Source organism: Pocillopora verrucosa, chromosome 12, assembly GCF_036669915.1.
Source record: "Pocillopora verrucosa isolate sample1 chromosome 12, ASM3666991v2, whole genome shotgun sequence".
Lineage (NCBI taxonomy): Eukaryota > Metazoa > Cnidaria > Anthozoa > Scleractinia > Pocilloporidae > Pocillopora > Pocillopora verrucosa.
Window position 1 is genome coordinate 6088337 of NC_089323.1, and position 23244 is coordinate 6111580.

A 23244-nucleotide genomic window follows, 5' to 3' on the forward strand; every position below is an offset into this window, starting at 1 on the left:
GATGGTACAAACATGGTTCACCATTATTATTAATTGTATATTTGAAATTCAATACCAATCCTCGTAATTCGAACCCCCACTAATTCAAAATAGTTAGCGGAGCTAACTACAATTAAGTTCCAGTTTTCAAAGCTCATTCTCTGAGAAATAAATTTTGGAAGATGGAGAACGATGTCATGGGGAACAATGTCTCATGGAGATGCTCTCTTTGGTATTGAGTTGGAGAGCTTGACAACAGACTCTGTGTGTTAAAACCTGCTCGTGCGATACGTAAAATAGTATCACAGACGACGAAGAAAAGCTCTATCAAACATTGTTATCGTAAGGCAAATGGTTACAGTAATGTAACAGAAGCCAAACAAATTTTAGGCAAACCAAAAAGAGGCAATAAACAAAGAAATTACATCAACCTAGAGATATTTAAACTAGGTGGTGAACTACAACATACCGTAACCTTGTTCTTCCAAAGATATCTCTTCGCCGTCGTCATTTGCATTATTCTGCCGTCGACCGCGTAACCAGACAATCACGATTCCGCCGACAACAACTACACACACTATGAACAGTCCTATAAATACTCCAACAACAATCAGGTGTTTGTTCTTCTTTCCAGGTGTTGGCTCTTCCTCTCTTGGAAGGGTTTTGGTTGTAAACTGAGAAAATCCCTCATCTTGATAATAACCATTTTCGCTAAGGGAACGTTGAAAAACAGCGTACTCTGTGCCGTCATCAAGCTTGCCATTAAAATACTTTGTGTAGACTAAACGAAAAAAAGAAAGGAAAGTCGAGAACACAAAAAAATTAAATGCAAGATTTGATATCCAAGTAACATGACAAAAGAGCCGTAGAACCCACCCCCAACATTCCTAACAAACCTTTGGGTCTTCCTACTAAAAGGGTAATTAATATTAGCAACTGAGTTGATGACATGAATTGGCTACCGTAAAGAGTTTAAAAGCTGACGTGTAGGGCGTTAGACCTTCGCCATTCACTCTGACGAAGGGCTAACACTCGAAGCGTCAGCTTTGAAACTCTTAACGGTGGCCAATTTACGTCTTCAACTCGTTTGACAATACTTATTACCCTGTTATATTCTTCCACTGACGCAGCACCACAGTTTCTTCAGAAACGTATCCACTCATCTTTTTTCCTACCAATAGTTTGACACCAAAAGTTGCATATTATTACTCGACTGGCGTTTTTTTTTTTTTTTAATACAATAGTGAGTGAATGGGAGGGGAAAGTATGATTCTCTGGATCGTCATGATCGTCTGAATAGTCTTGGAAAAGTTTCGCAATAATCGAGGCAATTTCGTGGAAATACTACCAAGACAATTGGGAGGTTTGGACGGAGCGCACTTTGATCCGCACAGTAGTGTTCCCTTTAGATCGCCACAATTTTCTTTATCTCTTGAGAACACCCCATGATCGCATGGAATCTAAGCTTAAGCAAGTTTAGTTTATGTAAAGGACGTTCAATTATTTAATTATTTTGCCCCTCTCCATTTCGATCGCTGTATTCACACAGACTGATGCAATCCAACAAGTAGGTAAGGAAATGCATATAACAAAATAGATACACGCAGTCAGCTAAATCAGTTTGTGAAACTTAAATCTGTATTTAAGTATAATTTGTAATTCAGATCAACTGGGAGAAAGTTTATAATTAAATTACTCACCTTCTATGCGCTTTCTTCTTGCCACAACACCACTTCCTCTTCCTCTTGAATAGTACTTCTCATCTCCAACAGGAAAGGTTTTACTCTGTTTGTTATCGTTAGAAAATTCAGCCGTAATGTAGGGTTCACCCTCCGATTTATCTTCATACCTTTTGATGACATTAACATACTCCTTATCTGATGGTTTTCCAGGATCTTTCCCTTCTTTTAGTGGTACGACGATGATTTGGTAGTAACTGAAATAAATAAAAAAAGGTATTTATTAAGCAACGTAGAAAGTCAAAACCCAGTTTAATGGCATCCCATTAAAGTAAAAGAGGAATTAATAAAAAAAAGCGAATTCTCAAACGAGCAAACAAGTAAGGTTTTAACATGATATCTGCTTAAACAAACTTTAGATGATAAAAGTGAAAGCACGCAGTGACCTTATTAAAGTTATCACGACTTAGAAAAAAAAAAAAAGCAAATTTCAATGACAGGGTTAACCCTTTAACTCCCACGGGTGACTGAGACAGAATTTCTCCATACCAAATTAATACACTATCAAACAGACAAGTGATGAGAATAAATAAAAATATCAGCTTGGGGATTATTAGTTGATTCAATACCAAATTCTCAGAACTAATATCATAAGAATTGTATGGCAGACTGTAAGGAAAAGTACTAGAGATCCTGGGAGTGAAAGAGTTAAAACTCCTTTGTAGGAGATATTGCATGTGATAATTGGGGTGATTTATTGAATCAACTTTAAGATTAGACTTTGGAATCATTTACAATTCAATCTCGAGATAGAAAAACCGACAAAAAAACCAGCAATGTATGAAATAAACAATTCTAACCTGACTTTATCTCCATTACTCAAAATTTGCCAGGGTTTAAAGGCAACAGAAACTTCATTTGTCCCTATGTCGTCAGGATCCGGAGGGGTGGGAGGGTCTTAAACAAAGAGAAACACAGATAAATGCAAATCAAAAAGAATATTTAGAAATTACGTAATATTTAAATGTACATGAAATACACTAGTAAAGACGGTAAATCCTGAAAATCAAATGACGAAATAAGTGAGTAAATCATTTTTGGTAACGTTTAGCATACTTATGTCAGTATGGATTTACATCAATTATTACACAAGTCCTGACATTAAATGTTACCATAGTTATTATGTTACCATCATTATCATTACTATTATAATTAACATTATCATTATTATAACAATCAACAAATCCACACGATTATCATTATCAACATCTATTAAGATTCACGTCATGAGGTAATGGGTGGCATCATTGCCCTTAAATGCAAATTTCGTAAGATCTTTGCAGTACCCAATAGAAAGTTGAAAGTTAAGTTGAAAAACCAATGATACAAGGACCAGCTATCTTTTAACGGAAGGATGAAAATGCTTGGTCATTGTTCCAGGTGGTCCAATGACATCAGGAGCGTAGGATACTTTCCTTTATTTCCCAATATTTTGAGTTTCTTTTAAAAGATCCTTTCATGAAATTCTTTCTTGCCTGTTCCTTTTTCTCGCACTTGAACAATAAGAGGACACGCAACGTTTTCTGTGAAGCACGACCTTTGTTTCTCATAGTTATCACTGGCACTATTATAATTATTATTACTTTTATAATTATTATTATTGTAATCATTTTTTCCTTGTTAATGTCATTATTATCATAAATATAAAGAGAGAAGAAATCAGAACATTCGTCACTTGCTTTCATGCTGAATTTCATCTTTTTCCTTTTTTATTTCAAAATTTACGAAATAATAACAAAGATGGTATTATTTATTGAATGATTATATTACGTCCAAAAGTTTTTTCTCTTTTCTAATTATCATTTTTATTATTAAAATCATTGTTATCATCATTATTAGCTATTTAGTTTGTTTTTCTCACCATCCGTTGTAGCTTCCGTGGGTTTACTCTGTGGACCTTCACCTTTGGCAGTTGCAGCCGAAATGTGAAAGGAGTAAGTAGTCGATGCTCTGAGCCCATTTATAACCACTTTTGGCGAAGAACTTGATACTGTCCTTTTTCTTCCATCCAAATACGTTATGAAATACTTAGTGAAAATGCCATTCAAATCACGCTTAGGAACAGGTTTCCATTCCAATTTAATACTAGTACTGTTCTTTGCCGCTACAGTGATTCCTTCCGGTGCCTTGGAAGGTACTGAAACGCATATAATCAATTTAAGGAGTTATACATATACAATAACATACATTATGTACTTCAAGTCAACCTCAGGTTGGTCACTTTATTTATCATATGACCAGCTAGGCCCCGCGCACGCAATTCCATTGAATAAACATTGTGCAAACTGACGTCAGTGGGGTCGGACGAATTGACACGAGCCATTCCGAGAAAAGCCGTCCGCCCTTGTACTCAAGCAGCTTTGTTGCAAAAAAACTTAACAGAAAAAAGAAAAGAGTTTTTAAAAAAATAGCGTTTTTTGATGAATTGTGAGTTTCTTGTTCAAACTCGAGAAAAAAAGAAGCAGGAAAAGTTACTATTGTAAATTATTTTGTGGTTGTCCCACGTGTGCCCATCTAACTCGTCATATTTAGATTGAAACAAATTTTCCGAATTTTCAACAGTTGGTGGTCATATGATATAATGCTTGTTGACTGAGTTTGGTCAGGCCGGACGGGAAAATATTTAACTCTTGGTCGTGACGTACGGACCGAACGCTTGTACGGCCCTCCAACACAATCAGCAAGTACTTAGTAACACAATCCGCCTCAATTACAAGATACATAAGCAATTGTCTCCGTCGCCTTACAATTTCTAGCAAACACAAACTAAGATTTCAAGAACATAAGCCAACGAGGACAAGTACTGGCATTATGGAAGTTGGCTCCACAATCTGCTGTGCCGTTATAATCTGGAAGTTAACCTACTTGATGAACCGACCCCACCCTACGCAACCGAAGGGTAACTTACCATCTTCATCTGTTCTCATCTCTGTAACGTTACTCTGTACACCGACTCCCTTCCGGTTGAAGGCCTGTATGGAAAACTGGTACCGTGTGTATTTTTCCAGAGACGCCACCACTAAATACGTAGTTTGCGCTCTGTTAATAGTGTCGTTCTCCCAGTCTAACTGCAGGTCACTCACCCTCTTGTACAGAATGTAATAGCCCTGTATGTCACCTCTAGCATCTTGTCTAGTGAGCATCTAGATGGCAGTGATAATAACACTAGCTTGAATAGCGTTTTATGAAAGTGATGAGAAGATTAAAACAACAAATAAAGATATAAAACTAGGACTAAATATAACAGGTAAAGTAATATTTCACTTGCACGGCAATTTGACCACGCTCCACAAACTCCTTTCAGTTTTCTGTCTCTCCAAGCAGTAATTGTGAATTCCATAGACAATATCAATATATTTTTGCCACAAGCAGTTAGTAAATATGCTACATACAATGCATTCCCTGATACTGAATATTGGAGTAAATGCGTTTTCTGGCTGCTGCAGCCACTCCGATACATGTTTATACAATTAATTCGATTGCGCTATGTGTGCACTTGTGGCTTCTTGGTTCTCCGCACTGAATTGAAGATTAAATCAAAAATATTTGTATTTAAAAAAAAATCTCTAAGCTTTTTGCGTGCTGTTTATGTTTCATCGTTGGCATTTTAAAGTGCCAATAATAGATGCTATTTGTTTTTAAGTGGGTTTAATACCTGCCAAGACACGTTAACAGCAGTAGAATTGAGAACAGTCACATGTAAAGTTGGAGCAGAACGTGGCACTGTAAGCAAAGAAGTTAACATTTCTTATTTAACGTTACAAGAAATAAAATTGTATAGTACATAATTCTTAATGTAATGAATGTAAAGTAAAAAACAAAAAGCGATCACGATGGAAAATCGTAGAAGGAAAATGTCACAGGAAGGTAATGAGAACTCGCAATAAAAACGAGCAGACTGCCAGAAGCGCGGGAAAACGCGAGTTGCCAATTCGCGTTTGGTTTTAGATGATTGATTGAAAAAGTGTTGCGTAAAGGAAATCCAAAGAAATCTTGAATTACTTTGACAATCAGCTGAATTTGGCTCTAGAACCTTAATACGTACTGTGGTTTATCAGTTTACCAGTGGTCGAGAGATTTTATTTCTCAGAGAATCTCCAAAATACAGAGACACAAGTAATATTCTCAAATAAAAGAAAATAAAGCAAAAAAAAAAAAATGCACAGAAAAGAAGACACAACAACCACAGGCGGCCCAAGCTCACGTCTCCAGAAGCCAACGATTAAATCATGAAAGCGTCACGCGTTGTGTGACTCGGTGTTAAGTTACGAGAGGAACCCTTGAAAATTTGAACACCTAGCGATTTCTGCCGTTTTAAGCTTGCTTTACCATTACTGTTATTCCTTCGTCTTTTGACAGGAATGACAGTGACGGTAAAGCAAGCTTAAAACGGCAGAAATCGACAGAAATTACAACGGACACACGGGATGCGAGTAAGTCTTATTGATTCTACGTGTAAGTTGTTCATATTTCGAAATATTTATCGTTGTAAATCGACCATATTTCGCTCTCCATACTATTCCTTATAACGTGTTCAAATTTTCAACGGTTCCTCTCGTAACTAAACACCGAGTCACACAACGCATGACGCTTTCAGGAATTAATCGCTGGCTTTTTCTCGAGACGTGAGCATGGGCCGCCTGTGCAACAACATTCATGTTTTGGTACTGTCGAAGTTGCTCCTCAAGAGTAGAGTAAGATAGGCGCATGATGGTTGCATATTAGTGATTACGTAACAAAGTAACTTTTGAGCACTTTGTGTACAAAAATCTACTGGACGGCTCTTTAAGCAACTTACCAGCTTCATCTGTTTGTTTCTCCACAATTTCACTCCGACCGCTGACACCCTTGCGGTTGAAGGCCTGTATGGCAAACTGGTATGATGTGTACTCATCTAAAGACGCCAATACAAAAGAAGTGGTCTCTGTTCCATCGACTGTTCTGTTCTTCCACGATGCCTCTAGCTCGCTTTTTCTCTTGTACAGAATATAATACCCCAGTATAGCACCTCGAGCTTCTTCCTTAGTGAGCATCTAGATGGCAGTGACAATAATACTAAATTGTGATGAGAGAACTGAGCAGATTAAAATCAATCAACAAAGATATCAAACTGCTACTAATTTTAACTTGTTAACCAATAATTCACTCGCACGGAATTTTAACCTTGCACCGCAATTTCCTTTCGGTTTCCAGTTTCTCCAAACAATAATTGGTAATTCCATGATGAATATTGATATGCTTTAGCCACAATTACTTGATAAATATACTACATGCTACATCTCTTCCTCAAGTGTATAGTAATACAATGCGATATATTTATTTATTTAGCTCCTGCAGCCAGTTGAAAAGATGTTGATACATTCATTTTAATATTAGCACAGTTGTGGCTGTTCGAAAATCATGGTAAATTGGTAAATAAGTCATCAATAACTCTTATAAAAGAAAAAGTGTCCAAATTGTACGCTGTGCATGTCTTAGTGTCGTCTTATTCTGAATGTTATAGAGCACAGCTATTTAAAAAAACTTTTGATAACGGTGTCAGTAGAGCAGGAAACTCTAATAAATGCTAAGTAAAAAAAAGTGGGTCTAATACCTGCCAAGAAACATTAACAGCAGTAGAACTGAGGACAGTCACGTTAAAAGGTGGAGCGAAGCTTGGTACTGTAAACAAATAATAGCACATTTCTCCCCGTGAGTTACAAGAAATATAGAATTGAAGTATAGAGTTTTTCTAACAAAGCCCAATGGTATAAGAGCAATACATTTATAGTTAAAAAAGTCAACTTAAGGCATAGGGAAAGCCTTGTACAGAGTCAAAAAAAAAAGAACAAAACACTGCAAAAAAACGCAAAAAAACAAACAGATAAATGACACGAAGTAAATGTAAGACAAGTGGTAGAAGCTCAACACATACTTAATCAATTTATCACTTGCCGAAGGAATCTCCAAAATACAGGTATATGATAAAATTTATCAAATGAAAAGGAACTTAAAATATCAAAAAAGAGCACCTTCTTCATCGGTGGTAACATTTACTACAGAGCTGTGGTTACTAGAACCAATCATGTTCGTGGCAAACACCCTGAGGTAATATGTTGTCCAAGGAAGCAGATCTTTGATAGAAACTCTTGTGGAGTAGATCACACAATTATTCTTTGAGAGTGTTCCCTGACATATGGCATCTCTGAAAGTCTGCTTATCTTTTCCGATTTCCACTGTGTAGTTCTGAATAGCACTGTTTCCATCGAAACCAGCTGTCCAGGAGATATTCACTTCCTGTGATCCTCTCGTGATCACTTCGACATCCTTTGGCGGGTCTGGTACATCTGCAGGACAAAAAAAAACAAAACAAAACAAAACAGAAACAAAAACAGAAACAAAAAAAACAAGAAATTAGAGTTACCGTTAATGATTGCTAAACGTCTCCACTAAAAAGCCAAGGACAGATTATGGAGAGCAATTAGTCAAACAGACATTTGATGCGCGAAAGAGTCCCTGTTTAGAGTGACGTCTTTGAAGATATCGATGCTGATGAAGTAAAACGATATGACTTCAAACATAAAACTTGTAGCATTATGAATTTTTTTTTTCCTTTGGCAACGTTTCTTCTCATATCATACTACGGCATACAGCTTGTGCACGCAACAAAGCAATTTAATAAAATATTGCATGTCACAGCACTTTTGAAACTACACTGGGTAATATCTGAAAACATTTAAAGCGAATTTACTCACACTGCACCGTGAGGGTAGCTGCAGATGAATATGATATATTCTTGCTGTTTTCAGCTACACATCTGTATTGCCCTGAGTCTGAGCGGTGAACTTCTGCAATTTCTAAACTGTGATTAAACTTGTTCCTTGAGGACAAGTTAAATCGACTATTTCCTGTTACATTTAGGTCTTTTCTGTCCTTTTCCCAAACAACACTGGGTGTTGGGTTCCCCACGACTGAACAACTAAAAGTCACATTATCTCCTCTTACTATTGTGACATCCCTCGGATGTATGGAGATTTCAGGTGCAACTAAAAAAAACATAGTAATAAATTAGAAAATCGTGCAAGTTTGGTAAGTTTCAGAGATATGCGAATTATCAAACAGATTTCTCAATGCGAAATAGAAATTATCATTCAATTACAAGCTGAAAACATTTACTCAAGTGTCCATAGCTGCATAGTAGTGCGGTTCCAAAGCTGCTCTTACTTTTCTTCTTAATTCTTTCTCGTGTCAAATTTTTCTCAACTTGTTTCTGTTTTTCCTTTCGTCTGGGATTTGTTAACTCAAACGTAATGTGACTATCTGCAGCAGACATGTTTGCCGCTTGACGTAATTCGCAACCCAAGAAAGTGTCCTTAAGAGCCACAGTACAAAACTGACGACCTTGAATTTATCTAAATTGGGAAGCTTAAAAGCCGCTGTTTAACTAACCGTTAACCTTTTTCGAACCAAAACATTATGGCCTTTTTTTTAGGACTATCGAGCCCTAGTTAATGATCCCAATAACTCGTTGTCTCATGAATATTCCGCTTACTTACACTGAACATCTACAACGGCAGCCATAGACGTATCATTTCCAAGGCTGTTGTTCGCCACACATCGGTATGCTCCGCTGTCTACTCGGCTAGCTTTGGTGATTGCCAACTGCTTTTTGTCTGCTGAAAAGCTGATCCTGGAATTGTTACTTATGTCAGACCCATCTTTGGTCCATGATAGAGTAGGGGGCGGATATGCAGTAGCATTACAGTGTAACGTAATGTTTTCTCCTTCTGTTTTTGTCACATTACTAGGATGAGTGGTAATCTCACTTTTATCTACAATTGTGAAACAGTTGCAATGAACATTAGCAACGCTAGCTATAAGCGCCAATATCTTTTTGAATTCGACAATTCAGTGGTCTTTTATGTTTACAGCAGACATGGCTGAACCAACTGAAATGACCTTCAAGACCAAAATGACTGTTTTCCAGACTTCCGGGCTGACTTTCTATCGAATAAGTTAGAAGAGTTCAATAAATTATTTACTGGGGCCCACTAAAAACCGCCTTGGCGAGTTGGGTTCCTTCATTGAATATTATTATTATTATTATTATTATTATTATTATAATTATTATTATTATCATTGTTGTTAATACTTACATTCAACAACTAATGTAGCAGCATCTGAGCTGTCATTACCAATGCTATTGTTAGCCACACACCGGTAGTTTCCACTGTCTGTTCTGTACACATTTATTATCCTCAACTCGTTGCTCTCTGCTGAATAACTGATCCTGGAATTATTGCCAATAGAATGTCCATCTTTTTTCCATGATATTGCCGGTAATGGATTTCCAGTCGCGTTACAATAAAAGGTCCTGTTTTGTCCTTCCTTCATCATGTCACCAGAGGGATCAGTGATAATTTCCGGTTTATCTGAAACGAAATAGGTAGACGGATATGGATTTTATCCTAGTTCCTCATCCACTCAGTATCTCTATACAAATGGTACTTGGTAAATTATTCTGAAGGTATTCACCTTCTCCAACAAAAAATTTCTCACTTTAAAGCAGACCCGCGTACGCTGATTATAAAGAAACATGAAATATATTAAAGTTTGGTCTAGCTCTCCAGCAAGTAAATAGTTCTACGTATAAAGCTCACTTACATTGAACATTTAACATGGCAATTTTCGAGGTGGCGTTCCCAACTTCATTATGAGCGAAACACAGGTATTTTCCGCTATGTTTTCTGTTCACATTCGTTATCTTCAACAGCTTGTTGTCTGCTGAAAAGCTGATCCTGTGGCTGCTTTTCGCGAGATTTCCATCTTTCGACCATGAAAGCACTGGCTCTGGATTTCCAGTAGCATTACAAGTTAATGTCACATTTTTTCCCTCTGTTGTTGTGTCATTCTGCGGTTGAGTAGCTATCTCAGGTCGATCTACAATGTATAAAAAACCCACTTATACCTCATTCAAACCAAAGCGGAAACATGTTTTAAGCTGTTTTGTTAAACACGGGTTTAAATTGTTTACTTCCCAGAAACTGCTTAAACCGATTTTTGTCGACTTCAAATTAAGCACATTGAAAATACAAATTAGTGACGACTTGAAACCTATGAAAAATATGTTTTTTTAGTCCTCTACGTCATAATTTCATTCAGTTGAACTCAGTTTACTTAAATATGTTTTGCTGGTGTGAATGGATATTAACCAGACAATGCGCTTTGGAATTAAACAATTCAGCGAGACAAATGACTCATCTGAATAAAGAAAAACGTTTCCATGCACAATCTGGGACTTACCAATTTGATTACCGTTCGCTCTCCATTTAAGCTAGCGAAAACTGAAGTGTAATGAACGTAAAAATACAAACAAATAATTATTTAGGAAAATCCCTTTTGGTAATCCCTGACTGGTTTTGAAGCGAGCAGTTTATATGCTTGTAATATTTAAAAAAATGGCAAAGCTGAAACGGTGCTTCAGCAGCAAAGGGGGACATGTGGGATACTGAAGATGTCCATAGAAAAAATGTAAACATGGCTTGTGACTTGCAACGCTTCATAAAACAGACAGTTAGGAAAGTTCAAAAAAGGGCACGAACTCATGAAACAACCTATATGCGCACTTCACAATTAAAAGCCTTGTCTCACTTCTACTTACAGCATATAATTGTATGGAATTGTATGGATAGTGCTTTACTTACATTGTACATCTAATACCACAATTTTCGAGGTATCGTTTCCAACTTCATTACGGGCGACACACAGGTATTCTCCGCTGTCGTTTCTGTTCACATCTGTCATTGTCAGGAGCGAGTTGTTCGCTGACAAATAAATCCTGTTGGTGCTTTTCACGAGATCTTTATCTTTAAACCACGAAAACTGTGGCTCTGGATTTCCGGTAGCATTACAAGTTAAGGTCACATTATTTCGTTCTATTTCCGTAACATTCTGCGGATGTTTTGTTACCTCAGGGCGATCTGAGATGTACAAAAAACACAATAAGCAGGGCTATGCATAGAAATTGTTTTTTACAATCATGTTACTATACAACAGGTTGTGGTCAAATTTTTGAACAAACATTTTTGCGTATATCTTGAACAAGTGCTCAGTGCAGTTTTTACAAGACGATGGAGATATAAGGGAGTCATCAAAAGTGTTTTACATAAAGAAATCTCTTTGTTAAGTAGTTGTTCCTAACAGCTGTCATCTAAGATGTGCACACTTCCAAATCTTTTAACCATCTAATGCCCAGATCAAACCTGTAATTCTCCTTAATGTCAACCATAAAATTCTTATAATGTTAGTTCAGAGAATTTATTATTGGATCAAATAATTATCCCCTAATCGCTATTTTTCTTTATTCTCGTTACTTGTCTGCTTAATATTGCATTGACACTGTAAGGAGAAATTCTCTCTCGGTCACTTATGGGAGTTAAAGGGTAAAAGTATATTCCCGACCGCCTTATTACGGCCATTCATGGGAGAGTTTGTTCTCCGACCAAATTATTAATTATTTCTTACGAGCATTTCGTAATCGTTTTCGAGGACTGAAAAAAGAAGATTTTAAAATATCGATTTCCCCGTAGACGTTACCTTAAGGTGTTTACTGCGAAAGAGACTTTGCGTATTAAAATGCTCTGTTCTATTTCTAATCGATATCTTAAAGGACAATGCAATGAACTCACATTTCACATTTAATTCAGCAGCTTCTGATGTGTCGTTTCCAAGTTTGTTGCTCGCCACACATCTGTATTCTCCACTGTCCTTTCTGTTCACATTCATTATCGTCAAAACTTTATTGACAACTGAATAACTGATCCTCGAATCGTTAGTTATAGGCGATTCATCTTTAGTCCATGATGCTTTCGGTAATGGATTTGCAGTATAATTACAAGAAAAGGTCACGTTTCCTCCTTCTTTTATTTCCACACTTTTAGGATTAGAAGTAATCTCAGGTTTATCTGCAATTTTGAAATCAATCTTGTTAGCAAAGGGCAAATAACAGATAAACAAAACGTCTGCATAGAAATGCATACATGACTGTACATCCGTTTTCTGTTATAAAAAAAGCATAGGATGAAATTTTCCTGCAAAGAGTAGGAGAGTAAGGCCATGTTTATTAAACAATGATTATAACAAAAGTTGACTATAGCGGAAACAAAAAAAAAGGGTGAATTGGAGAAAGAAGCATGAAATCTGCCGACAGTCGACGCCGAGTATCAAAACGATATTCATACCCTGGTAAGAGAAAGTAGAGTATTCTTACCAGTACAGCAATGAGATGAGAACTTACATTGAATGTTAACAGTAGAAACGTTTGAGGTATCATTTCCCAAGCTGTTGTTCGCTACACAACGGTAGTGGCCGCGGTCTGTTCTGTTCACATTTGATATGGTCAACAGCCTGTTATGTTTTGAAAACCTGATTCTGGAATTGTTGTTTATGGGAGATCCATCTTTGGTCCATAATATTATCGGTATTGGGTTTCCAGTGGCATTACAAAACAAAGTCAAATTACTTCCCTCTTCTTTTATGACATTCACTTGAGGATGAAAGACGATTTCAGCTCGAACTGCAATTTCAGAAAAATTTTACAATGCAAAGGACTAATAAGAAAAAATAAATATAACATAATAACAAATTACGTTATGCAACCACTTCGCTCGCGGTTTGTGTTTTCAGCGTAATCTTTGCTCCACGGACAGGCTGTCAGACAACTGACTGATCATTCCTCAATCTTTCGGTTCAAGGACATAAAGTGATGCTACAAAAGGAAACTCTTTATGAAGAAAGGCTGCATAATGCTCAACTAGATATTAGTTGCGCTGTGTACATGAAACGGTTCCAATTTAGAATGTATGTTGCGATATCGCTTACAAACAAACCGGCCACTATATATACTAACGTACGATAGCAACAAGCATTTTCAAAATACAATACTGGTCACTTCCCATCGAGGCAATTTTCTTCTCGTAAAACATGAAATAGACTAAGAGTAAGTATATCAGTAATTAGTTTGAAAATCATCGGAATTCTTTTGGATCAAAATGAGTATTTTGTTTAAAATGCGAGTATAAAATACGTAATTTCCGAAACATATATAGGTAATATAAACTAAGCTCACCTTGGTAAGAAATTAAAAGAAATGAATTCGATCAAAATTTACTATATTCAAGCGGGTTATCAGATTTAATTGAGATAATCACACGAGAAAAATGAAACTTTCCAATTAAATTACAATATCGAAATATTTTGCTTAAGGTAATGGACTGAAACAGTGAATCTAAGCAAATTTCGCTTAACACGATCCTTCTCTCGCACTCGAGAGAATTCAATCCATTTACATCGTGAATACCCGGAGATTTAAACTGATGAAGTCAATGCGCGGCCAAGGCCTTTACCTCGTATATGGAAGTTAACGAGGTTGATCTCCGCTTCCAAATCTGTTAAAATTCTTTCTTCGAATAATGAAAAATGTCTTTTACCTTCTTGAGTAGATGAATAAAACACTAACATTGATAGGACGAAGAACCAGTGAAAAAGAAGCCCTCTGAAGGTAAAAATTCCGGCGAGAAGATCCTCCATACTAAGAAAGCATAGTTTGATCCAAAAGGAAGATGAAAGAACGGCCGATAAAAAAATAATTATTGCTAGAGCTGCAAAAGCAATTATAATGAGTTATCTATATGACGCGCATTCTGATTGGCTGAAACAGCGTGCTAAAATAAATTGTTCGGCCGGGCTTGAGGGAGCCAAGTAAATTATTGACATTTCATGATAGATTTATGGTACATCAAAAGGACTGCTAGTGCTTATTCATGTACTATGGCTAATTTAAGTCACTTACACTGAACATTAATCGTGGAAGCGTTAGAAGTATCCGTTCCAACTCTGTTTTTTGCTTGACATGTGTAATCGCCACTGTCTATTCTGTTCACATTCCTTATTTTCAACTGTTCATGGCTTGGTGACAAAATGGTACTGAAGCTGTTATTTATAGGATATCCATTCTTGTACCATGATATTGTTGGAACTGGACTTCCAGTAGCGTTACAATACAAAGTCACGTTTTGACCTTCTCTTGTTGTGATATTTTGAGGATGCGTCACGATCTCAGGTTTATCTGTGGACAAATACAGTATTATCATTAAAAAATTATTTTAAAAAAATAATACAAGTTTTCATGTTCATGTAATAGTAATCTCTTTCCAAACGTATTTAACAGTTCTCACCTTGTCCGTTGTTTTATTGACTAAGCAGGATAATTAAAATATATATACATACGTGTTACTCTAATTAAAACAAGAGAAAACGAATTTGGAGAGCTGACTTATAGTTAATAAATTCGTTAGATATTGCGTTTTGGTGCAGGAATTGTATAATGCCTATATTACATTTTCTATAAATTCGTATGGTAATCTCACAATACAGAGCACCAAAAAATAACATACAGTGTACTACGTTTAGGGTTTGGAATGAGCAGTTTTCAAGGACGATCTCGTTGTAAATGTGGTACGGGAGAAAACGTTCTCTTCAGTTAAAGTGGTACAATTGTATTCTTACCTTATGGTTTCAAATTTGATAGCGACTCAAACCAATGACTGATTAATAAACGTTACTGAAGGAAAGATTCTCCACCAATTGGCTAGTTTAACTGGTTATCATTTACCTTTGATTATGATCATTGTCGTATCCCGCGTGCTGCCTAAAATATTCGTGACTTTACAGGTGTAATTTCCCCCATCCTTTAGGGAAGCTGCAGTGATTGACAACTGTATTTGATTCTCATTGAAAGATGGAATTGTCACTCTTGAATCATTAATCTGCACTGAAGTATTTCGAACAATCACAGTTCCTTCTTTTATCCATTGCACTTCAGACACTGGTGGCGACGCTTCATACCGACATATCAGCCAGATATTGCTGCCTTTAGCCAAATATTGCTCCTGATCGCCATCAATTGTAACCTCGGGTTCAACTGAAAAGTAAATAGCGTCGGTGTTAGAGCTAATAAATAATTCGAACGTGTGGCATGCAATTATCACTTTGTAGCTTTCTTGATGTCGACCTACATTTAACTTTTAACAAACAGACGATCACCAGTCGACGCCCCATGAATTTCACAACAGGCAAGTACTGAACAAGGTAACGAACAAAGTGAAATAGATCAGATAAAATTTTCAATGACATAAGTAAGAGAAAAATATTTGAGAAAAGGCTACAGCTGCACTACCCATTTCGGCATCAAGAACGTACATCCAAAGGTAAATTGTGCTTCTGGTTAAAATAAACAACCATTTCATCCAATTTTCGACAACGGAAGAGCAGTGAAATGATCACTTTATAAGGTTCCAGGATGTCAATGCAACTGATAAAGATTATAAATACAGTTACAACAAGTAAGACCTGGAAATTAAAGAGTGTACGACACTTACAAAGAACAACCACTCTGGAATTTGAGGTATCATTTCCAACTCTGTTTCTCGCCACACACTGGTATTCACCGCTGTCTGTTCTGCTTATATTCGTTATTGTTAATCGCTTATTGTCTTTTGAAAGGCCGATCCTAGATTTGCTCTTTATGGGAGATCCATCTTTAACCCAGGATATTGATGGTTCTGGATTTCCGGTGGCGTTACAGGACAGAGTTATCTTTTCTCCCTCTATGGGAGTTTTCCCTTCTGGACGGGTGGTGATTAAGGGCAGCTCTGTGTGAAAAAGAAGCAAGAGCTGCCTAATTTGATATTTAACATCCATTCTAATTGTGACATTTATATTTTCAATCAAGAGACTAACTTGAAACAGAATACACCAGCAGCTGTAAACTTGAAACGGTTCACTGAATAGAACAAACACGAGTTTCATTCGTAATTATGGGAGAGTTGCTTTATCCCAAACAAGAAAGCTCCTGATTAACCGGAAACAAAAAGGAGCAGATTGGATTTTTCTGAAATAGCACTCTTGGTGCTCCACGTGAATGATTAGGTCTTCGCCTATGATTAAGTATTTTTTGGCACTGGACGGACTAGTTCCATCCCGGAGTTCTTTAAACAGCTGAAGATTTTAAATTATTGATTTTCTGATTGTGGATTGCATTGGTTCTGCTGTAACGTCGCATGGTCCTCATTCCCCTCCGTCCTTCTCTAAAATGAAAATGTGAACCCACTTCTCCAATAAGTAAATCATCCGGATGGCGAGGACATTTTAAAGCAGCCCCTCTAGAAACCTCATGGGAGCACTTACGAAAAATTAGACCCCCACTGTTCAACCAATTTGAATTACCCATGGCCAAACAAAAAAAAACAAACGTAGTTGTAAAGTGCTTTTTAGCATACAGTACCCTGGCTTATGACTGACGTCCTCTGGGATGAGTTACCAACAGCATTAATAACAAGGCAGGAGTAGTTTCCAGCATCCTGGGAAGTACTTTGACTTATAAGTAACTGTATTTGACTTTCATTGTAATGAGGAACAGAGATGCGGGACTCGTTAACCAGCAGACTAGAATTTCTAGCAATCACATCTCCATCTTTTATCCACTGCACTTCAGACACGGGTGGCATAGCATCGTACTCGCATAGGACTTTCTTTATTTTACCGACAATTGCAAATTGTTGTGGACCACCAATCATTGTGACTCCTGGTATATCTACATTTGCAAAACGAAGCATAAATTGCATATTTAATGATATCTTATCTTTTCAAGTACCAGTTTCATAGATTAACCATTTCAGTTCCGCACTGTTTTGGCATCAATAATAACGGGAATCTTTTAGCGTGCAAATAAATCTGGAATCCGTTATTCAAGGCCTTTTAGGCCAACTTTTCTTAGGCTTTTCAAACCAGTGCAAATTAGGCAGTAATATTATGTATAATAACTTTGTTATCTCGACTCGGTAGTTGGTTGTCCCTCAGACTTTCGAGATAACGAGACTCTGATGTCTATAAAACGTTTAAGACCAAGGAAGGCTCTTGCGTGGAAAGCAAAATGAACCATTTCAGCTTCACAAGAAAAACTTCAAGTTTCATCTATCAAAAATGCTCACTACTTACAATACACTTCCAAGGTAGTGCCATGGGACGTAACATTTCCAAGACTGTTTTCCGCCACACATCGGTACACTCCATTGTCTCCTTTGCTCACATTCTTGACAATGAGCTGTTTTCCTTCGTAAGACAAATTCACTCTCGAACCGTAACTGGTGCACACAGAATTCCCGTCTTTAGTCCATGATGTTGTCGGTAGTGGATTTCCAGTGGCGTTGCAAAATATGGTCAACTTCTCTCCTTCGATTCTCTGAATCAATCGTGGAAGAGGGCTGATCTCGGGTTTAACTACAGTCATCCATATGAGACAAGCAAAATTAACAGTGTTGGGCCTTTACCCCCTTGAGTCTAAGTCAACTCTACTTAAGAAAGAAAAAGGTTGTGGCAAGGACTTGTACATGATGCACCCATCAAAATGGACTCGAATCTTAATTGACCAAATGACAGTGTAAATTATAGTCCTGGGTAATAAGCCATAAACGGGTGAGTTGAATCACTTAGTTTTACGTGTAGATTCGAAGATGACTGAAAGCTTCTTTAGGCCTCTAAAATATAATATTGCTTACGAACTCTTCAGTCGTGTTGGTATAGTGTAAATGAAGGACCTTACCATCTGCTCTAGGCAATGGACGAACCGATCAATTCTTAAACACTTTCATTAAGTAATTACTAAGAAATAGAACTGAAAGTCGCATCGAAACAACTAGTGAGGAGTTACAAGAAAAATGTATAAAGAGACATGGGATTAGTTCGCCGGAACTCGAATTAAAAGGTCCGGCTTCGAATACAGGCGAGGATATTAGCTTTTTGCTTTTGGCTCACAGTGCCTCTCTTCACTCAGGTCTTAATGGCTACCTGCAAACTGTCAAGAAAATCTGAAGATTTTGTCGTTAGAGGTAGGCAATGGACAAACAACCCATTTATGTTGAATCTACTCTAAGTCATTTACAATGCTAAAACAGGGATAGGCATCGGAAGCTGAAAAAATTAGAAATATGGAAATGCAGGCTGAACCATTTAACATCAAACAAACACACCGACTTTGACATCATCAAAATCTGAAACAATTTCTTAATTAAAGGTCAGATACGAAAGAAAAAGCGATTAAAATGTTCCACCTACATTGCACTCCTAAATAAGCAGGATTGGAGGTATCGTATCCAAGGCTGTTAGCGGCCACACATCGGTATTCTCCGCTGTCTACTCTTTTTACATTCGTTAAAGTAAGGTGTTTGTTATCCGCCGACAAATTAACCCTGGAGCTGTTACTAAGAGGTGATCCACCCTTATTCCATGATATTTTTGGTACCGGATTCCCCATAGCGTTACAAAATAAGGTGACATTTTCTCCTTCTTTTTCAGTCACATTGTCCGGATGAGCAGTGATCTCTGGTATGTCTGTAACAGGAAACATTCCACATTAGTTTGTGGTTTTTTGTGAATAGTAAACAACAACAAAGTCTTCGCATAGGTGTGATGGAGTATTTGCTGGGGTTTAACAAGTATTCAAAATTTTCGTGTTGTGAGCAACAGCAATAATAACCAAACCATTCCTAGTCTGACTTCACCCAAACGACACCACTTAATGACTTTTGATTTAAATGTTTGGTTTTGGCTGCAAATAATTTGCAATCAGCCATAATTTCAATGAGTTCATTCTTTAGATCTTAAGATAATCTCCTTCCAAGTAATGCAATTGCAAGATTGTCTTTCTCACGACACATCGTACTCACATAGTACATCAAATGTTACAACTTGGGAAGAAGCATTTCCGATGTTATTGGACGCCAGACATTGGTATTCTCCGCTGTCTTTCCTGCTAACATTCGTAATCGTCAATTTCCGTTTGTCTTTTGAAAAAACAATGTTAGGATTGTAATTCGTATTGATATGAGACCCGTTAAAGATCCATGATATATTTGGCTCTGGATTTCCTGAAGCCTCACAAAACCAAGTGAAATTTTCCCCCTCCTCTTTTGTGGCATTCAAGGGACTGAGAGCGATCGCCGGTGGATCTGCAAATAACAAATAATAGCTACAGACTGATTTGTTTTGTGAGAATAAAGCAAAAAAAGCTTTTTGAAGTGCAATATATCAGATTGACTTGAGTATGGCTAATTCCACTGGAATTTACTTCCTACAATCTACGAATGATGGTAATTGATCATTAAATTTAGTCACTGAAATATCATTAAATGTAGTTTGTTGCAACATAACTAAATCAGGCAGTTTCCTACCGGTTACTTGAGAGCATTCACCCAAAAGCTTAATAATCGCCGCATAAGAGATTCCAAAGTTAATGCTTCGTAAATTAAAAATTCCTCGATACTTTAAAAATTAAAAAGACAAATGCTTTACTTGGTAGAAAGATCACAAACAAATCAAAATCGAGAAATTAATTAACTTACTATTTCACACGTGATATTCATAAGAATTATAATTGAAAGGAAAAAATATTGTCTTACATTGCACTCTAAGTGCACTGGGATTGGAAGAAACATTTCCAAGACTGTTGTTCGCCACACACTGGTATTCTCCACTGTCTGTTCTGTCTAAGCTCATTATAGTCAGTTGCTCGTTTAAATTGCTCAGGGAAACCCTTGAATTTCTGCTTGTATTTAGTGGAGAACCATTCACAGTCCAGGATACTGTCGGTGTGGGTTTACCATCAACAAAACACGATAAAGACACGTTAGTTCCTTCCACGGGTCTGGTATCCGGTGAAGTAATTTTTGGTTGATCTAAATCTGTTATTATCAGCAAGAAATAGAACAAATTAATATAAAACAAGACCTTTGAAATAGAATTTTATTTATAAATAGTTGTAAACATAATTTTTCCCGTGGCTAAGCTTTCCAAATGATGAAGTTCGAAGATACAGCTACAACAACTTATTGTCCAGGTGAAAAATATGCGACTAGTCCCTTTCCTTTTTTTTTTTTTTTTTTTTTTTTTCGGTCAGGTAAGAGTGCTCATGAAATCCTTCTTCCAGCTTTATCTGTCACCAGTCCACACCGAACACGTCCCTTGCCGGTCTAAGAAGCGCTGGCGTAAGGCGAGAAGTTGTTCTCTACGGTGATAGAGGGCACCTAACTCACTAAACAGGAGATGCTCTCCCCAAGCAAGCCAGAATGGTGGTATAAACAAGTCCTAAGTAGACCGAATATGAAAAATACTCAACTTAATCTGTGAGATTTAATTTGTCATATTTAAGTATCTGAATGACAAAATTTCTGACTATTGACATGATTCCTCGTGTGTCTGTAAAACATTCTTTTTCATAGGTTCTTTTTACTTACACAGTATCGAAATCTCCAATTTACTTTCATTTCTTGCTCGGTCTTCGCTGGAGATAACTGTCAACTTGTAGCTTCCCTCGTCCGTTCTTTTCACACCGAGGAGAATGATTGATGTGTAATTATTTGTAATGTCCACGAGTATGCGACCGCGGTAAGATGGTTTTATCCATGGTTTGACAAAAGGGGAATATTTGTCTAAAATCTGCGTATCTTTTTCAAATAACGCCTGAGAGAGTGATACGTCTTTGCCAAGTGAGTACCTCCATTCCAGCGTAACATTGTCACCTTCCACAGCAAGGAATGGATTTTTAGGTTCTTCAGTAAACACCGGCGCACCTGATAAGACAAACATAACAATTTTCGGGCCGCGGCTTTGGTAGAATTCTACAACAACTTCAATAATCGCATATAACTACATCGCTTAATAACTTTACAGTCTTGGGATATCCAAGAAAAATAAAAAAAACAAAAACAAAAACAAAAAACAAAAAACAAAAAAACGATAAATTAACATTGGAAATATATACGTTAAACCATTTTAGTTCTTTATAAGAATATTTCGATTTAGCCATTTTAAAGTTAGTCTTATTGTATGGGCAAATAGTGTTATTAATTATTATTTTAATTTTGATTGGTTCTTACGTATATACTGTTGGAGGACAGTAGCACAGATGAACATTACCAAAATTTTGCCTAATTTATTATATAATTACGCAATGAACCACACTTTCTATCGGTTTCTATCGGCTAATAAAAGCACACAGGATGTTGGGGGAGCACGAGAAAATTTTGTAGACCACGAAGCGCAGCTGAGTGGTTTTCACATTTTATTGCCCCAGATCAAACGAAATCTGAAATCGCAGGCAGCAACCGAAATGTTGAGTGTTCAGTCATTTCGAAAGTGATTTTTTACCTCATGTTGATAGATTTTCAGTTAATATTGAAATGAAAATCCAGTTCTCGCTATAATTTTCTTAGAGCAAGAACATGCCAAGTTTTCCTTCACGGCGAACAGTTTGGAGAATTCTAGTTGAGAATTTCTGAAGTTCCTTCACTTCAACCGCGCAACAAAAAATTAAGAGGCGATCTCTGTAAGAGCGGTCCAGGGCATTTCGCATCGGAAAAAAGTTTTCCCTCAAACTTTACCCAATAAACTATCTTTGGTAACAAGTAAATAAAACCACATTAGTTTTTGGAAATACCTCAAAATAAAATTTTTAGAGCTCTCAAAAGTCAAAGCTGCAAAAGGCCCTTTTTTGACCTCTTGCGACATCGAAAATTTCAAATGTTGAATAGCCCGGTCCTCGTATCACACCGCATGCAACAAAAAATATTTTGTATTCTTAAAGTGTGTGATATATAAGGTGTATAAAATGCATTTCAATTTTGATATTCGTTTATTCAGAGGCTCGTCATAATTTATTTAAAAACACTCGTTGGACAGCTTTCTGAAATTGGTTAAAAGTACTCTTTCTTTCTCGATTGATATTGCTCAAGTCCAGACCAGACCATTAAAAACTCCGCTTGATTTCTGCTAATAAGATGTTTGGCTGCAGAAAAATATAAAAACATCTTGCACTTATTGATTTTCTTCGCCGAGGTGACTTCGAACTTTTAGCGATATTGCAAGCGTGACAGCCGATTATGCAAATTAGTTCATTGAGCAAACTCCGACCTTTTTATGTGAGTAGCTCAATAAATCTTAGATTTTAACCATTTTAAGTAGAAAATATAGAAGGACAGAGCTTTAAACCACACCGATTAACACTTTAAGCATTTTAAAAGGCCAAAATTTGACAAATTTTATTATCTCGTGACGAAAGACGTCAACAAAACGTATCGAATATCATAATTTGATTAGCGCTCGCAAACCCCTTTTTTAAAAATTTGGCTTCTGTTATTTCATATTTGAGTTCTGATGGCTTACGCTATTCAAACCTGTATGAACATTTCAAAACCAAACTACAGGATTCTATTTAGTGTAAGTGCTACTCTGACACTGCTCCTTAGAGACGAACCCTTTCAGTTTTCTTGCGCTTTCTTGCATTCATTTCCTTTCATTTTTGGAGCGTTGTAACTCTTTACGTGAAAATCATTCTGCATTAATACAAGAACTTGACCATTTTAGGAAGATGGTTTGTAATTGTTGTTTCATCTTCCCCGTCACGCACGTAGTATCGATAATGATCGGCAAAAAT

At 36.8% G+C, this 23244-nt stretch overlaps 1 protein-coding gene across 1 annotated transcript in view; it reads right to left on the reverse strand.

Moving 5' to 3' along the window:
- LOC131798121 (receptor-type tyrosine-protein phosphatase S-like) overlaps positions 1–23244 on the reverse strand; it is a 30170-nt gene that overhangs the window by 5965 nt on the left and 961 nt on the right. Inside the window, exons 2-26 of the mRNA XM_066159687.1 lie at positions 21047–21382; positions 20213–20494; positions 19481–19762; positions 18870–19145; positions 17754–18035; positions 17041–17349; positions 16136–16408; positions 15370–15678; positions 14548–14823; positions 12994–13272; positions 12386–12661; positions 11402–11677; positions 10362–10637; positions 9854–10129; positions 9254–9529; positions 8453–8743; positions 7730–8044; positions 7312–7379; positions 6517–6751; positions 5374–5441; positions 4627–4861; positions 3580–3855; positions 2519–2615; positions 1680–1915; positions 449–760 (exon numbers count right to left, since the gene is read on the reverse strand). Of these exons, the coding sequence (XP_066015784.1) occupies positions 449–760; positions 1680–1915; positions 2519–2615; positions 3580–3855; positions 4627–4861; positions 5374–5441; positions 6517–6751; positions 7312–7379; positions 7730–8044; positions 8453–8743; positions 9254–9529; positions 9854–10129; positions 10362–10637; positions 11402–11677; positions 12386–12661; positions 12994–13272; positions 14548–14823; positions 15370–15678; positions 16136–16408; positions 17041–17349; positions 17754–18035; positions 18870–19145; positions 19481–19762; positions 20213–20494; positions 21047–21382 (6417 nt within the window). The remainder of the gene's footprint in view (positions 1–448; positions 761–1679; positions 1916–2518; positions 2616–3579; positions 3856–4626; positions 4862–5373; positions 5442–6516; positions 6752–7311; positions 7380–7729; positions 8045–8452; positions 8744–9253; positions 9530–9853; positions 10130–10361; positions 10638–11401; positions 11678–12385; positions 12662–12993; positions 13273–14547; positions 14824–15369; positions 15679–16135; positions 16409–17040; positions 17350–17753; positions 18036–18869; positions 19146–19480; positions 19763–20212; positions 20495–21046; positions 21383–23244) is intronic.